The 18278-nt window shown below is 37.6% G+C and overlaps 2 protein-coding genes across 6 annotated transcripts in view; both read left to right on the top strand.

Moving 5' to 3' along the window:
• Synj1 (synaptojanin 1) overlaps positions 1–18278 on the top strand; it is an 85501-nt gene that overhangs the window by 61318 nt on the left and 5905 nt on the right. For 2 of the 5 annotated variants that reach the window (XM_077795384.1, XM_077795385.1), the window contains exons 22-27: positions 5931–6093; positions 8391–8600; positions 9223–9366; positions 12720–12790; positions 14157–14265; positions 14519–14736. In XM_077795384.1, coding sequence (XP_077651510.1) covers positions 5931–6093; positions 8391–8600; positions 9223–9366; positions 12720–12790; positions 14157–14265; positions 14519–14736 — 915 coding nt within the window. Of the gene's footprint in view, positions 1–5930; positions 6094–8390; positions 8601–9222; positions 9367–10097; positions 10137–11297; positions 11346–12547; positions 12587–12719; positions 12791–14156; positions 14266–14518; positions 14737–18278 lie in introns of all 5 variants that reach the window. The other 3 variants (XM_077795383.1, XM_077795381.1, XM_077795382.1) reach the window with 3 other exon arrangements.
• Positions 92–3306, top strand: LOC144253326 (chromatin target of PRMT1 protein-like). The gene is made up of 2 exons (XM_077795386.1): positions 92–455; positions 1638–3306. Exons 1-2 carry the CDS (start codon positions 376–378, stop codon positions 2314–2316), a joined length of 759 nt encoding a protein of 252 aa, XP_077651512.1. The 5' UTR covers positions 92–375; the 3' UTR covers positions 2317–3306.

Below are 18278 nucleotides of genomic sequence, written 5' to 3'. Positions count from 1 at the left end.
ATCTTACATCCTAATTAATACTAGATCTTTTAATTTTTCACTTTGAAAAATCTGAAAGATTTTTGTTTTGGACACCGAGCAGATTTTTGTTTTGGACACCGAGCAGGAGTTGGCGGCGGCAGCTGTGGAGGCACAGACGAAAGGCAGAGAAGGGCAGGCCGGGCGACCAGGCGGATTGGCCGGCTAGGTAGTCAACCTAAAAGAACGAACCGCGCATTCTACCGCTTACTTATTTAACCAACCGCCCACCTAGAGCACCCGAGCCCCTCCGCCGGCAACCCAGGTTCGGCCGGTCCCCGGCCGCCCGCCGCAGCCGTGGTGGCAGCCCCGGGAGGAGCGCTGGCGTCCGTTTCCTTTGATTCACGGGATTTGAAGATGGCTGCACAATCAGCGCCGAAAGTTGTGCTAAAAAGCACCACCAAGATGTCTCTAAATGAGCGGGGTGGTGCAGCACGGTAGCATGATATACCCTGGCTGCAAAAGGCTTGCTGCCCAGTCCAAGGCCAGCAGTGTTGTGTCTGGCCTGTAAGAGGCAGGTAGCAAGCCATGAATATGTCCAAAGGCCCTCGAATGCCATTCCTGGGCCTTGTAAGAGGCACTTGCTTTGCTCCATTTCACTTTCTTTCCATTCTGCTTTTTAGTTTGTTTTTGTTTTGGAATCTTTTAACAGTTAAGTGTTCTTCTGTCTCATTCCATTAAGCTTAACCATGTCAGATATAATAGAGAAATATTTTCTCTTAATGATTTAAATATTTGCTCTTGGGCTGGGGATGTGGCTCAAGCGGTAGCGCGCTCGCCTGGCATGCGTGCGGCCCGGGTTCGATCCTCAGCACCACATACCAACAAAGATGTTGTGTCCGCCGAGAACTAAAAAATAAATGTTTAAAAAAAAATAAAATAAATAAATATTTGCTCTTAAATTATTAAACTAATATTTCTCAAAAGTACTCACTTGGAATTGGAAAAAATGATGCTTTGAAACTGAGAAAAATTAAGGTATTTAAAGGCAGTTTCTATCTGAGAGCTTTGTTTATTCAGTATATTTGGCCAGTAATCTTTATCAAGTTGATGTTAAAATGTCTATTTTTGCTTCTTCTGAAGCATATATACTTCTCTCCTTATCTCTGAGAATGTAGAACATTAATTACTTATATTCACATGTTCCTAAGAAACTTGTATTTATAAATTGATACACTCCTAAAATTTATGTGGATGTATTATTTCCCTGGCTTTGAAAATGCTCTAGGCCTTCCTCGTATTTGCCCTTAAACTGAACCCTTGAGTTCCCAAAGTTTAGGCTTTCTTTGTTTGTCTTTGAAACTACATCTTCTGTCTCTTGTCATCATATCTGCTTATTGCGTGTTTTTCATACTTTCCACCTCTCTTAAGAGCTGTTACCTGAGCCCTTGTTATCACTTTTGATTGTGCTGCACTTAGCTGCATTTCTAAGTTTCTGATTCTTGCAAGTTTTGTGGAAACAGAGGAGTCTTTAACCCACATCAGCCTTGATCTAAACGTACCACTTTACTTAAAAGTTCGTGGGATCTGGAGCTCCTGGTCTAGCAAGCCATGAAAATGCCAATAAATGTTTTGTAATAAAGCTTTTGTTTAAACATCCATTTTGTTCGACCTTGAAGCTTTACTAATATGCTGAAGAACAAACAGCCGATGCCAGTGAATATTCGAGCTTCGATGCAGCAACAACAGCAGCTAGCCAGTGCCAGAAACAGAAGACTGGCCCAGCAGATGGAGAATAGACCCTCTGTCCAGGCAGCATTAAAACTTAAGCAGAAGAGCTTAAAGCAGCGCCTGGGTAAGAGTAACATCCAGGCACGGTTAGGCCGACCCATAGGGGCCCTGGCCAGGGGAGCAATTGGAGGACGAGGTCTGCCCATAATCCAGAGAGGCTTATCCAGAGGAGGACTACGTGGGGGACGTGCCACCAGAACCCTGCTTAGGGGCGGGATGTCGCTCCGAGGTCAAAACCTGCTCCGAGGTGGACGAGCCGTAGCTCCCCGAATGGGCTTAAGAAGAGGTGGTGTTCGAGGTCGTGGAGGTCCTGGGAGAGGGGGCCTAGGGCGTGGAGCTATGGGTCGTGGCGGAATCGGTGGTAGAGGTCGGGGCATGATAGGTCGGGGAAGAGGGGGCTTTGGAGGCCGAGGCCGTGGAAGGGGAAGAGGTGCCCTCACTCGCCCTGTATTGACCAAGGAGCAGCTGGACAACCAGTTGGATGCGTACATGTCGAAAACTAAAGGACACCTGGATGCGGAGTTGGATGCCTATATGGCACAGACAGATCCAGAAACCAACGACTGAAGCCTGCCTGCCTGTCCTTCTGTGAGAGACTCTTGTTAAGTCACCACATCTGTAAATAACCTTGAGATAACAGATGAGAAGAAACCTGATAGATGCTGGAAGGACCTATCTCAATAGGCTATGGACTCACCTGTCACCAGTTTGTGCATTTAGTGTGTTCCTTTTACTTTTTGATACTGTGTTGTATGAAACTCTTTTTTTCCTTTGATTTAGTTGGGTTTTTTTGTTTGTTTTGTTTTCCTCTTCCCTTCACCCAGACTTTGAAGATGAATGTGTTGGCCTTGTGGGTAGAACACTTTGCCTACCTCTGCCTCCCTTCACCTATATCATACACTGACATTCTCTGTGCCCCCACAAAAAGTTCCAGAAAGAGCCAGTTTTCCTCCTGGATGCCTTGGTTTCTGAGATAGAATTCTGTTGTACATCCTGTTTAATAGCCTCTTAGAAGTGTTAAGAAAATCTGGAGCTGAAAAATAACGTTTTGCTGCATTGTTAACAATGTAGTAAATTGGGAACATTGACATTGCTATAGGGACACATAACAGGTTACCATGGTATCTGCTTTGACTGAAGTTGCTACCAGGTGCATGGATACCACATCATTGATAACCAGCATGCTGGATTGGATACGTGTATTTTTCTACCCTCAGATGAGATTTCTGAGCTTGCCTCTTGGTTGCTTTGTATCATATCCAGAGGGATGGGCTGCCTTACACCTGCAATCGAGAGGAAGAAGCCCTTTGGTTTGACTCACACAGCACAGGGAGAGGAGTGGGGCAGTAGGGAGACCACCACTGGAAAGGATCAGGAGCTGCCCGTGCCAGAACGCAGTTATCATGTTTGTCCCAGGCCACTGTTGGGCTTCTCCATTGTTGGCTTTATTTGATCCTCTTCTTTCTCTTGAAGGTTTAAGTTCAACCATATTCTGTCAACTGTTCCCAGTTTTCAGTGGAATCTTGTATTTCTGGTTCATTATAACAAATTGTTCTCTCAAATCAAAAAAAAAAAAAAAAAAAAAAAAATCTGAAAGACACAGAATTGTATATCATCTGGTTTTAAGACTGTGGTTGCTAGAAATTGAGTGGTTTTTTTGTCTTTTAGTTACTTCAAGGCTTGTTTGTGGTGCTGGGGATGGACTGCAGGGCCTCAAGCTTGCTGAACAGTGCTCTACCTCGAGTCATATCCTCAGCACCAGCCCATTTTCCACTGGCCTGTTCCTCTTTTGAAGCTCCTTTTATGTTAAAGATATTAATTTCTTGTTAAGTATGCTGCAAATATTTTTTCCTAATTTGTCTTGTAACTTTATTGTGTTTTAACTATATAAAAATGACTGATTTTTAAATTTAATTCTAGTTTTGGTCTCTTAAAAAACCTCTTCTTGGGGCTGGGGATGTGGCTCAAGCTGTGGCGCTCTCGCCTGGCGTGTGTGCGGCCCGGGTTCGATCCTCAGCACCACATACAAACAAAGATGTTGTGTCAACCGAAAACTAAAAAATAAATATTAAAAAATTCTCTCTCTCTCTCTCTCTCTCTCTCTCTCTCTCTCTCTCTCTCCTCTCTCTCTCCTCTCTCTCCTCTCTCTCTCTCTCTTTTAAAAAAAAAAAAAAAACCTCTTCTTTATCCCCTGATGATATAAATATTAAAGAGCAACTCTAGATTTGACATTCCTTGACAGCTCTCATTTCCTCTTGGAGTGTTTCTTTTTTCTTTCCTGGATAATCTAATTTTCCTTGTTTTGTTTTTTCCCCTTCTTTTCCATTCCATCACTCACCCTCAAGTCTAGATGAAATCTATAAATTTGGAAATTTTAAAAGATTTCCAAAAATCTGCAGAAGTTATATTTGTGGAAAGTATATGATTGATCTTTTGAAGGTTACTCATTTCCAGACTTCCTGTCTGTTTCCTTTATTAATACCATTATTTCAACCCTAAATTTTTCAGGATCAATAAAATTTATTCCATTTCAGAGGAGATTCTGGGAAAGGTATACAGTATACATGGGACAAATCAGGAAGACCTTCTTGAGCATTTTCTTTTCTGTCATCTTAATTCCTTCCCTTTTATTTGGCTCTGATCTCTACCAAGTGGATATTCCTAAGGAATAGTATCTTAAATGACCATTATGTACTAGGGATGTAAGAATGCTTTTTAGACTTCTTTGGTGAATATAAAAGAATTTTATTGGGGCTCGGATTGTAGCTCAGAGGTAGAGTGCTTACCTAGCATGCGCAAGGCCCTGGGTTTGAATCTTCATCACCACATTAAAAAAATAAAATAAAACCACCTATAAGTAAAAAATAATTTAAAAAAAGAATTTTATTGATTTTAACAAGTAATAAATGACCTGTAAAGCATGTGGCTAATTTATGAAATTGAATTGATTTTAATACTTGGACTAGTAATCAAGTGATAGATTATTAATTCTATGTACTCGGACTTCAAAACTTAATGTGGATGCCAAATTACTATTAAATACAGCTTTGCCATTCAGATTACCAACTTTTCAACCTTTGTGTCTTCAAGGAATTCTAATATCAATAACACATTCAGCCAGGGAAGCTCTGCACCCACAAAGATGCCAACTTTTAGCACAGCATATTGATCAGAGGTACACAGTTCATTTGCAAATACCAAAAGAATTTCCATCTTGTTCATGTCAAAAAACTTCAAACAAAAGAATTTGGAACTGTGTGTTATATAACTTATGTAGAAAGCAAGTTTGTTATACTTAATATGGGTTTTAAGTGAGAATTTCTTTTTTGTGCACAATCTGACAATTCTTGACCAACTAGTCTTAAAGCCGTTGGAAAGTTTTTTAAAGTATTTTAAAAATATTTCAATATGACATGGCACAACTTGATTATAACATGTTGTTGGTTTAATTAAATCATATTTTAGTGTAAAAACCACTCAAATTTTTTTTAAAAGAGAGAGGAGAGAGAGAGAATTTTTAATATTTATTTTTTAGTTCTTGGCGGACACAACATCTTTGTTGGTATGTGGTGCTGAGGATCGAACCCAGGCCGCACGCATGCCAGGCGAGCGCGCTACCGCTTGAGCCACATCCCCAGCCCACCACTCAAATTTGTAGCAAAGGCAGAGTGTCAGTTTTGCAGATGACTGTTGTTCTGTTTTTAGAATGTTTAATTTTTGTGGAAGATTTAAAATGATGTTCAGTTCTCACAATATTCTAAATGCTAACACTGTATAGGTTAAAGATACTCTAACATGTCTTCTATATGTTTTTTTCATGTAGCAACAGTTATTTCTGTTATTTATTATTTTATTTTAATCTGATGATCAATAAAATACAAAATTGGGTAACAAAGTTGTCAGGGAATTTACAGCTGGCCAAGAAGAGGTACTGACTGTGGTAAAGGAAACTTGAATCTTTGTGCAGCCTAGAAAAGAAAACCTTTATATATAGCATCACAAGCCTTAAGGGGAGATTTGGGAATAGCCTTCAAACTAGTTACAAAGTGGAAGAATTATGTTGAATTGAGTCTAATTAAATTAATCATTTATACCATTGCGTAGTATGACTAAGGCAGCCTCTTTCTTCCAAAATAATAGTTTTCATATTACTGAATTTCATATCTTTTTTATTCAACTAGTTATTGAGCCGGACAATAAACATTACTTTAAAAAGTCCAGACTGGATAAAAAATTTGGAAGAAGAAATGAGTTTAGAGAAAATTAGTGTCACATTGCCTTCATCAACAAGCTCTACCCTGCTTGGTGAAGATGCGGAGGTTGCAGCAGATTTTGATATGGAAGGTTCGTTTGTTTGTTGAATAGGTTTACTTCTGTAGTGCTGGGAAGTTTCTTTCCCATCAGTAAAGTCTTAATGCCAAGTTTATCTTTCTCTTCCTCCTTGGGACACACATAGAAGTATTAATTAGGATTTATGTGCCAGGTACGTGCCAGGTACGTGCCAGGTGCTGGAAATCCAATGACTTTGGCCCTTGCTGTCCTAGAATTCATTGCTTCGCAGGCAGTTATAATAAAGTGGCATCAAAGTGATAATGAATGGTACTATAGTAGCTCATAATAAAATTGCCTGGCCTGGATTTGAGGAGTTGGGTGAGGTTTCACAGAGGAATTGAAATTTAAAAATCTGAAGACTGAGGGGGGAATTGTATTAAAAAAGATAGATTAGAATGACTTAGGGAGAAAGCATATGTATAGGCCTGAGAGGGAGAATGAAGATCTAAATTCATTATACAAGAGTGTTTCTGAGGGAGAAAAAAAAATGCAGCAGGAGGAACAATTGTGGGGTGGAAAATGAATTTCATTCTGAATATGTGGGATTTGAAATGTCTGTGGGTTCAGGAGTTCCAGATATCGGCTCTTGAAAATGTGGGTTTGGTGCTCAGGAGAAAGCTCTGGACTCAAAAGGTAGCTCTAATGGCCAATAAAGACACGGTTATTTAATACTCTGGCTTAGTATTAGGGTTATATAGAGACAAGAGAAAGAATTGAATATGGAAAAATAGTCCTGAGATAGAATATGAATATACAGTTCAAAGAAAGGCAGAGGCTGCCCAGTAAAGGGAAATGAGAAGAAACAACTAAAAATGTCAGGGACTCAGGAGAATTTTGTAGTTTAAAAATTGAGGAAAGAAAATGTAACAAGGAAGGAGTAGTTCGTGGTATCTTGGAGACAGAGAGATGAGTAGAAATAAGGATAGAATCTTGACCTTCTGATTAAATAACAGGGAAGAAAGCTGTCAGTGACCTTCGTAGGAGTAATTTCAGTGGTTGTTGGAGCCAGATGGAAGAAACTGTCATGGGTGGAAGGTGAAGAAGTGGAGGGGGTGTAGAAGCTCTTTAAGGAAACCTGGCTAAAAGTGGTAGATAAGAGGACAGGGGGGGTGGGGACGACGCAGAGGTAGTTTTGTTTGTTTTTTTAACTAGAAGAGGCTTGAGTGTGCTTCATACTAATGGAAGAGAGCTGCTAGAAGAGAAAGGACTGATGAAGAAGGGCAGGACAGAATAACAGCAAGGTCACTAAGCAAATGGGGTTATCAGGACCCCATTCGTTCCATCCTCAAATATCTGAGTGCTGAGCATGGAATTAGACTCCAGCCTGCAGGCAGGTTGTTTGTGTGTGGAGGGAGGCAGGGGTCCCACCTTAGGACTGTGAAATGTAAGTGTTGAAGTTATCTATCTGTAGGAGTGGAACAGTTCACAATTTCAGAAGAGTCAGGAAGCTTCAAGATAGTTTCTGAGAGGGGTGAGGGGAAAAGTCAACTAGGAAATCATGCAGTTTCCGGGCAGCTTTGAGAGCCCATAAGAGACTGAAAACCATAAATTTAATACATTGTCCACAAGTCACACAGAAAGATGGTAGGACTCAATTTGCCATCTTGCTGCCTTCTTAGTCCTTGACAAATGCGTTTAAGAGACCAGAAGGGTGGAGGTTGGAGATAACTGCAACAAGTGAGGTAGAGTGTTAAATAAATCTCTGATAGCATAGCTTCAAAAGAAAATAGGACATATTTTTAGAGGTAGAAAATTAATGTTCTGGAATTGGAATTAGGTTATAAGGGGCACCCTGACCCCACTTTCCAGCCCTGAGGTAAGTAGAGATGAGGACACCTCAGGGGAGACTGACGTTCATCTAAAGCAAAGAGGGTCTGTATTGTGGGGATCGTGAGGGAGGAGACTTCTGGGGAAGGGTGTGTGGCTGCCTGCCCAAGAGCTTATTTCCTATAGAACCAGACCTGAGCTGGGCAGGGAAGCAGGGAAGCTCCGTAGAGACAGTAGACAGGCGTGGAAGGAGAGCAGTCCACTTCTGAGTCTGCACCAAGAGAATGGCAGAAGCCCATTTGGTCACTCCAGCTTGAAGGAGTGGTGCTGTGAGGTAACAGGTGTCTTTACATTTTCTGTAAGAGCATTTGTACTATTTCTAATTTTTTTTACATGTAAATCTTTTAAACATGCCTATGTGCTTAGTCCATGTGTTTTGGCAAAGTCCTAATGTTAAGAACTTTCATTTGTGTATTTAAATCACATAAAACATCTTTGAATAAGTTGAAATGGTCCTCTCTCTAACACCTCTCTTTCCTTAGGTGATGTTGATGACTATAGTGCTGAAGTAGAGGAGCTTCTTCCTCAACATCTCCAACCATCTTCAAGTTCTGGCCTTGGCACTTCCCCAAGCTCTTCACCCAGGACTAGTCCCTGCCAGTCACCCACAATATCAGAGGGTCCTGTACCTTCCCTTCCCATCAGACCAAGCCGAGCACCATCCAGAACTCCTGGGCCTCCTAGTTCACAGAGTGTGTATTTTACTTGAACATTTTGTATAGACTTTCTCTAACCAGTGTGTTTGATTTTAGACAGCCACTATTGCCTAACTCTTGTGCCTATATGATGAATACCTGCATACAAAAGAGGAAAATTTGCAGATGATAAATTTTCAATGAAAAAGAAACTCATTGTCATTGATGCCACAAGATGAAAATTTTCTTAATTCTTTTTCTATGGGGTTAGCATTGTCTGTGTCTTACAGTTGATGATTTTCTATTGTTCTGGTAAGAATCCATAACTGTTTGGGCCTTTCATTCTTTTTCTCTACTGGCCAACAGACTTCCCATGACTTAACTAATACTTTGTACTTCTTAATAGGGTCACTTAATACATCAGCTTTTAACACCTGGGCCTAGATAAGAAGTCAGTATAGAATTAGTATCATTGTGGCTATGGTACCAAAGGGAAGTTTAATGGTAGATTTGAGTGCTTTTTTTTTTTTAATTCATACTGAAAATGGGTATCATTTCTCTATGTTCATATATAAATTTTTTAAGTTAGCAAAATAGGACATTTTAATATATGAAGTACATTCCTTTCTGCCATAGCCCACTTGTCACCTGATCTTCTTACCTACTGTACTTTCTTCAGGTTCTCCTGTTGACACTCAGCCTGCAACCCAATCACAGCAGAAGGATTCTTCTCAGACTTTAGAGCCCAAGCGGCCACCCCCTCCTCGCCCAGTTGCTCCTCCCACACGTCCTGCCCCTCCACAGAGACCACCTCCACCTTCAGGTAACTAACCACTTTATTTTCATTTCTGCTAAAATTTGAAATTTTACTCCACTTTATTTTAAAATGTTCTGCATCTTTTCATATCTCAGGCTTCTAGTTTTATTGTTTTTCATCATTGTTGTTACTGCTACAGCTTTTCTCAAAAGAATACGGTAGGTACGTCAAAACAAGTAAAACATTTTTTACCAAGTAAATTCCTCCAGCATGTTTTCAGAACTGCCTTCTTACTAGTGTTCAAAATGTATTTGTTTTGGTTTTGCTAAATTGATGTAGTCAGACATAAAAATTGTTCGTAAGTAAAACTAGCTTTAGTTTTTAAAAAAATCCTCATTTCTGGCTTTATAAATTCATTAAAATTGACTAATTTCTATAAGTTGCATGGTTATAACTAAAGAGCATGCATATTATTTAATAATAAAGTTTTATATATTTGTTTAAATGTTCCTTTTTTCCCCACTGGACATTATAGTTGTACATAATGATGGGATTTGTTGTTATATATTTGTCTTGCATACAATATAACAATATAATTTGGCTAGTATATGCAGTTACAGTGTTGTTACTCTAATTCTTATGAATATGTGCATTGAACAAAAGCTTTTTAATAGTATCTAGATAACTATGTATAATTCCTGACACTTGACATCATGAATACTCTAGCTAATCTTGACATGTCAATTCTTTATTTAATGTCATTTCCTTTCTGCTGCATATTTCTTACGAACTATAAGGGGCTAGGAGTCCTGCACCTGCTAGAAAAGAATTTGGAGGTAACCATTTACAATTGTTATCATGTATGCATCTTGGTTCATTAATGTTTTAGAGTTTGATCCCTATTATTGAGAGACATTTTAGATTTGTTTGATAACAGTCAAGGTGAATACATTAATACCCCCAATTAAAAATGGCTCCAAACTTCTATTCTTTTAAGTTAGCTGTGCATGGTGGTGCATGCCTGTTATCCTTGCAGTTCAGGAGATTGAGGCAGGAAAGTCAAAAGTTAGAGACCAGCCTCAGCAGATTAGCAAGGCCTTAAGCAACTTCTTGAGACCCTGTCTCAAAATAAAAATATAAAAAAAGGATTAGGGATGTGGCTCAGTGGTAAAGCACCTCTGGGTTCAATCCCCTGTACCCAAAACATAAATAAGTTAAAACTTTATTTCAGATTCCCCCCCCCATCCCTCCCTCCCTTTTTTTTTTTTTTTTTTTTTTTTTGGTGTTACTAGAGACTGATCTCAGGGGCACTCAACCACTGAGTCATATCCCCAGTCCTATTTTGTATTTTATTTAGAGACAGGGTCTCACTGAGTTGCTTAGCATCTCGTATTTTATTTAGAGACAGGGTCTCACTGAGTTACCTTGCCATTGCTTAAGCTGGCTTTGAACTTGTGTTCCTCCTGACTCAGTCTCCCGGGCCTCTGGGATTACAAGAGCAGGACACTGCGCCTGGCTTTTTTTCCCCTTTGTGATTGTGAAATATTACAGCTTATATTAGTGATTTAACTCTGGATATAAAAAATGAGATAATTCAAAAAAAGGCTTTCAATAAACATATTGTTTGATTCCCTAACGCAGATAATCTCAGATATAAAAAAGAAAGTTGCTACCCCACTTTTATTGTTAGAGTTTAGGGGTTTTGTTTTGTGTTTGTAGTGCTAAAGATAAAACACAGTACCTTGTGCATGCTAGGCAAGTACTCCTCCACTGAGCCTTATTCCTTGACTTGAAGAAAGGGAGAATTGAGTTTTGGGCTCAGCATCATTATTTTCACTTTGGGGGCCAGGGATGAGGCTTAGTGGCAGAGTGCTTACCTAGCTGTGTAAGATTTAAAGTAATAAAAGAGCCTTTGTGCAAAACTAATTGTGTACCTGCCTTTCATTTTGTGCTGTGGGCCCTGAACAATATATAGTTTTTGTTCTTTCTTTGAAAAGGTATTGGAGCCCCTCCCAGTCCTGGGGTAGCTAGGAGAGAGATGGAAGGTAACAAGACTTTTGCATTATAGAAATGGTTCTCTCATTTTATTTCTAAATGTCAGCCCTCCAGTGTTTAAAGGCACATGAATCTTTTCTTAGTCCAATTGTAAACTTCCACTCTCCCTCCTTATGTATACCTTGTACTTCTTTGCTTTTCATTCTGTGTTGTATGTTTCTAATAGCTATCTTCTTAATTTCCCCAAGATTTATATGTTATTTGTGCTCTTGTTTAATTATTTCATGTATATTTAGGTTGTGAAATTAACCACTTAAAAGAATGCCTTCAAAAATATTTTTTGGAATATGCCAAATGCTCAGTGACATTCTTCACTAATCCAAAGTTTTAAAAATTAGTAAATATAATTAAACCCATTAATTAAGGTCCAAGAATATAGTATTTTGTGGATGGTTTCAGAAAACATGTATTTCTATGTACATTGGTACTGAGCAAGATTTGTTTTAAATATTATTAAGATTAGAGACCTTTTGTTAAGATTAGTTATTAAAGGTCTGATATGTTTTATGTAACAATTACACTTGAATTGCTTTTCAAAAAGGAAAATAAATCTAAGAGGCTGCTTGCTAATCCCTCTACTCCTTTTGTCCCCATGAGTAATTTTCATTTCATCCTTTAGCTTTCTAATAAGTTTAAACCACATTTTAACACCATCTTCTACAGGCAGATATTTGGTAATATGACAGATATATGCCTGCCTTCTGTCTCATACAATTTAGCTGTGAATCCAGAAGTTCTCATCATAACTTTATGTACAGTAATACAACATGAAGCCCCATGAGGAACCACTTGTGTAACTTGAAAAAGACAGCCCTGCCTACTGCTCAGGAGCCATTTGTCTGCCAAGCTCTGAGGAGAGGCAGTTTCAATGGCCACTGCTTGTGACCATTCATGCAGCTACCCTGTGTTCTCAAGGTTCACGAACAGAGAGCTCTGTGAGGACTATTGCCTTAAAGTGAACCGGCGAGTGAAGCTTCAGACAGCTACTCTTGTCTCTTATAAAGTTCTCTCTTATTAATTTTTCTCTTTTGGAGTATTTCATTTAGGACCAGTAATACCCACATCCTTGAACAAAGCTAAGTACTTTGTTAAGTACTCTCTGCTGGTAATGAAGTAGAACAACCGACTGATATTATACAATATTATTTTATTGTTTATTTATGACTAATTTTTTTTCCTTCCTGCTTCAAAGCACCCAAAAGTCCTGGAACAACACGGAAAGATAATATAGGTAAAAACACTTAAATATAGTTACTTACTCTTAAAACTGGACCATGAAATAGACACTTGGACTATAAGTACATGGTTTCTAGTTCTTTTTGTTATTTTTACACTTAAATATATGATGCCCGTCTTTGTTCCAGGACGGAATCAGCCTCCGCCTCAAGCAGGACTTGCAGGCCCAGGACCTGCTGGATATGGTGCAGCCAGACCGGTAGGTAACACCTAGCCTCAGAGCCAGAGGATCTCAGTTTTGGATCCCAATTTGCTACTATTCAGTTTTCTTACCTTGGAGAAACCATGTGACTCTTCTAGGCCTCAGTTTCCTTAACTCTTAAAGTAAGGAAATTGTTGATCTCCAAGGTAGCCTCCAACTCTTAACATTATTTCCACGTTTTTTGAAATAAACAAACTTTATTACTTGGATAAAAGTGATATACTTAACTATTTTATCATATTAAATATCTTCATCTTTAAGTGTATGAGAAGGTGATATTTTGGTCAGCTATTTATCATGTTATCTAAGTAATTAATGCCTACATAGACCATCCTTCAATAAGAAGGATTTTAGTTAGCAGGAAAAAAATATGACCGAATTGGGTACTAAAACTGTTCTGAAAAACAAGTAGTTTTCAAGGTTTTTTCCCTCCTTTATGAATCTACGGCATTCTGTATTTTTAGCATGCGTTCTGTTTTACACATAATTTGCCCATTATTTATCCAAATGAAAATTTCCTTTGGTCTATAACAAGCAATCAAAAAGCAAGAGAAATAGGAACAGAAACCAATAATCAATAACTTTGGCCCGTGTAGTAGAGTGATCCCTATTTGATGAGTGGAGAACCTAAAGCTATCACGATACCTAGAAATGAAGGTTGTAGGAACCTAGAGAACTACTTCGCATGAATATAGAATTTTTTGCCTTTTCTGTTGTAGCTATCTATTTAACAATCTGAAGGGGATTTTCTCTATACAATATTACTCTCTGAATTAAAATGCCTGTAGAATAGACCTAAAGATATCTTTTACACACTGTATTTCAAAAAGGAAAAATTGCCATGCACTGACTCCACTACCACACTTCCACAGAACTTTTAAAATTTTATTTAATACTGTAAGAATTGGGAAGGAAAGTCAGAATTTTTGTGGAGTTGAAAGCTCATATTAACTTGCTAAAAATAAGTATTATGGGCTTAGAGCCCTCAGCACACATGAAAATAGAAAAATATATTTTCCACCATTGTATCTTCTAATGTATTTAATGTGGATTATTGAGTTAGTTGGTAAAGAGTTTTACTTCTGTGTTAAAAAAAATCTCAGGGTGAAGTTTTCTGAAGTCTCTAGTAGCTCAGGTATATATCTCTCTATCTCCTTATATACATTAGCATTGTCTCAGTCTCTTCCATGAAGATTTTAAAATTTATTAATGTATGTGACGATAAGTAGAGAATAATTAAAATGACAAGATAGAGATTAATACCAGAAAGGAGAACAAATGAGATGAAAAAGCAGACATTTTCACAAAAATCTTACCTGTTGAAAATAAATAAATGTCTTAAGTGTTATATTTCCCACTGTAGACAATTCCTCCACGTGCTGGAGTTATAAGTGCCCCACAGAGCCATGCTCGGGCATCTGCTGGAAGACTGACCCCTGAAAGCCAAAGCAAGCCACTGGACACATCAAAAGGTAGATACTATATCAGAAATCCCAGTTTTGTACTTTTTTCTTTCACTTTTTTTTCTTTCCCCTTCTGTTACCTGCCACATTCCACAACTTACTCAAATAGGGATATACTTTCTTCTTCATGCCAATAGAAATGAGCTATTTGTTGGGGCAAGAGGGAATAACAACTGGAATGTCCTCCTAACATTTCACCAAAGAAAGACAAACCATGGTTTTCCAGAACAGAGCTAACTTCTGACAATCATTGGTGTTTCAGGCTCAGCTCTCCTTCCAGAACCACTGAAGCCTCAGGCTGCTTTTCCTCCACAGCCTTCTCTGCCTGTACCTGCTCAAAAGTTGCAGGAGCCTCTTGTCCCCTTGGCAGCACCTATGCCTCAGTCTGGCCCCCAGCCAAATTTGGAAACCCCACCACAACCCCCACCACGGAGCAGGTCTTCCCATAGCTTGCCTTCAGAATCTTCTCCACAGCTGCAAGTAAGTCTCATTATTAAACAAATTATTATCTTTGGTGTATACACTTAGAAACACAGTTATTCTAATCATTAACTTTTTTTAAGAATTACATAAGAATTTTCATTTTTGCCATTTGGTATTAATAGCATCCCGTGTTAATGACTTTACCAAATAAATGTCATTTGACATCTCAGATTAGTCACATAACAAATGTATGTTCTGGTTATTTGGGGATTTTGAAGTTATTTTTCAGACACTGCTTAGATTAAAAATTCTCAGAGCATTCCTAAACCAGGTTCTTTAGGGCATTTCCAAGTAGTTTCTCATGTTAATGTTAAAAGTTCATGACTTTTTAAAATGCATAATTTACTTTCGGTGGGGTTCTTTTTTTTGTCTTTTTTGGAACTGGGGGTCAAACTCAGGGCTTTGCGAATGCAAGGCAGACGCTTTGCCACTGAGCTACATCCCAGCCCATAATTTACTTTCAATAGTTAATAAATTGGGATGAACAAGAACATTTTTATTTTTCTCATTGCTCACAATCATAAATTACTTTGGGCTTTCACTTCCTGAAGAGAGATTGGCCATTAACATGGTGGATAATTTCCAAGACAGGGAAAATAATTTCTAGTTCCTTTTGATGTAAGCAGTAATTCTTTTCTGCATTGTAGCTGTCACTGGGGTTCATAAGGTATTTCAGTTAGTCATATTAGATCAGTTTAGATGGTTTGTGCTTCTTAAAAACCATCAAAATAATAAATCATCTCATTAGTGTCTCTCAGAAAACAGTGCCATTGCCTTAGTGGGTTAAAATCCTATGATCAGAGAGATTCTTTGATCTCTCACATTGGAGAGACTTCTGGTGGATATATACAAAATTATTTTATATAAATATAATCAAATAAATTGAACTTTTAATTTTCTTATTTGTTATACACATATAAATAAAATTGTTAAAATGAAATTTAACAGGTGCATATTTTATGTTTTTTTTTTTTGTCATATATAAATTCTTAACTTGAAAAATGTCATCAGGCCAAGGAAATGTATAAAGTTTTAAAAATCTGCTTCCAAACTTTGGAAAGACCCCAAATACAAAAAAAAATTGCAGTTTCCCTTAAGCATATTGATATATAGTAGTTTGCATTTATTTTTATACAATATGAATATACCCAGTTAGTTGCCAGAAGCTAATGGCTTCTTGTATTTTTACATGGTGAAAAAAAGATACTAAAGTAAAGACTCAAAACAATCTGGATATCATTAGCAGTTGGCAGTCACATTTATAAAAGGATAGATATATAATAGAGAAAAATATTTTAAAAATTAAAATAAGCTACCTCCACATTTTTTTAACTTCAGAAAATTGAGGATACTGAAGATATTTAATAATGGTAGAAACCCTTCAAAGAATATATATCCACTTATTTTCCCTCTGTCATTCTCTTCTAATGAACTACAACTTTTTTTCTCACTCCCTTGTAATGTATACTATTGTATTTTAAAATGTAATTGGAGGGCAAATCAAGCTAGCCACTGCGAGCTCTTACTGTTTTAGGGCCTCTAGCCTAAAATAGAGTACCAAGTGCACATTAATTCCTAACACTATGTAATGTGAAGACAGATGCAGTACTGTGCTGAGAAACTTCAAAAGTCAAAACTGTCCAGGAAGATTGCAATTCATCTGTGGCACACAGGAGTGCAGTAGGAACAAGCCAATAACCACCAAGCACCATTTTTCCACTGTTTTGATTTCTGGTTTTCATCGAAACTAGTATGGTGATTTAATTTGATGACTGACAGCCCATGGTTTGTATGTGGCTTGGTAGATTTTGTTCTCAAAATTTGTTGTAGTCAGTTCATCAAAAATGACAAACATGATTATTACAGATTCTAAAGATTCTTTTGCCTGAGTCATTGATATTAAATTCCTCTGAACACTATATACACAGAAACATATTTCCTTTTTTGAGGGTTGGAGGTTTTATTATGTGTAGACTATCTTTGTGAAGGATCACAAAGTGGTTGCAGTTTCCTCAGGGAATGTATAGTTTGGGGGTTCAAAAGGAAGGGTGGGTGTGGCTTTTTACCTTTCTAGTTTTTAGCCATAGGAATAATACCATTCAGAAAATAATACACATTTAAAAAATTCTCTGAAGTAGCTATAACTTGAAAAATATGCAAGATTTTTCAATATTGACAAGGGTGAAATATTTATAAGAAATGTGGCATTTTGGCAATGGTATGAAAGAGTTTTAGAATGAACATTTAGTAATTTTTTAAGTATTTATTAATCTTGCTCTCAGTCAATAATGAATTTAAAACAAACACATACTTGACCTAACCTTTACTAAAATGTTTGTTGACTTTCTAATTTTTCTCTGATATACTTTTTCACTAATTTATATATATATATATAAAATATGTAGAATTTTTCTCTAATATAGAAAAGCTTCTCTTACCCTAAACAAATATATAATATAATATGTCATGTGCCCTTTACACAGCATAAAAATGCCTTATGTATGTTACTGACTTCCTGTACTCAGTCATCCAATAATGAGCTAAGAGCCAGAAATAAGGAAATCCAATAGTAAGTGATAGTTGACAGTGAGGGAAGAAATAAAGTAGAAAATCTCTGCCCTGTATATCTTAATGTAATCCTATTTCTACTCTCTTATCCAGTGCCAGAGCCGATATACATGACTCCCAAGATCATCAGGGCAATGGTAAAGAGGAGACTGTAAAGTATGTAATAGATTTAAGGATGGTGTCTCCATATTGTCAAGATTAGTTTTGCTGTTTAAAAATAAAATAATCTTCTGCCAGGTGCAGTGGCACATGCCTGTAATCCCAGTGACTTGGGAGTCTGAGGCAGGAGGATTACAAGTTCGAGACCAGCCTCAGCAACTTAGCAAGGCCATAGCAACTCAGCAAGACCCTATCTCAGAATAAAAAGGGCTGGAGATGTAGCTGATAAAAATCACCCCAGGATTAAATCCCCAGCACCAAAAAAATATAAAGTAAGATGAAAATAAGATAATCTTTTTATGTATAGGGTAAGATTCACCCCAAGTTTCTCAAGAGTACTAGATTTTAAAAATACTCCTAAATTATAGAAACATTATGATTTACTTTTAAGCAACAAAAATAAGATAGTTATTACTTCTTATGCCTTAAAATTAATAAATTATGAAATGAATTAGTGATGGTATCACCCCTCAAGACATTTTAGTAACATAAAATAAACCTGGATCCTGACCTACTTTTTTTAAATGACTGCTAATTTTCAGTGGTGTAGTGCTTTTGCAAAGTTGCATCTCTAATAATGATAATTATGACACCCATAGATTATCCTAAGGCTATATCCTGGTCTTCTTATGCTGTTGTAACAAGTACTGTAGATGGACTGACTGGTTTAAACAACAGGAATTTATTGCTCACAGTCCTGGAGGTTGGAAGTTCAAGATCATGGTGGGATTGTGGTGAGGGTTTTCTTCTTGGCTTACTGACAGTTACCTTCTTTTGTGTGCTTACATGGTCTTTCCTTAAACTATGTGCCT

This window comes from Urocitellus parryii, chromosome 2 (genome assembly GCF_045843805.1).
Source record: "Urocitellus parryii isolate mUroPar1 chromosome 2, mUroPar1.hap1, whole genome shotgun sequence".
Taxonomy (NCBI): domain Eukaryota; kingdom Metazoa; phylum Chordata; class Mammalia; order Rodentia; family Sciuridae; genus Urocitellus; species Urocitellus parryii.
The sequence above is the reverse complement of the archived record's forward strand: the minus strand, read 5'-3'. Positions and strand labels throughout refer to the sequence as shown.

Bases quoted from the DNA above. Each gene is read 5' to 3' on its own strand.
- LOC144253326 (XM_077795386.1), top strand. From the start codon at position 376: ATGGCTGCACAATCAGCGCCGAAAGTTGTGCTAAAAAGCACCACCAAG. The intron at 456-1,637 runs GTAGCATGATAT...TCGACCTTGAAG, and splicing joins GAGCGGGGTGGTGCAGCACG to CTTTACTAATATGCTGAAGA.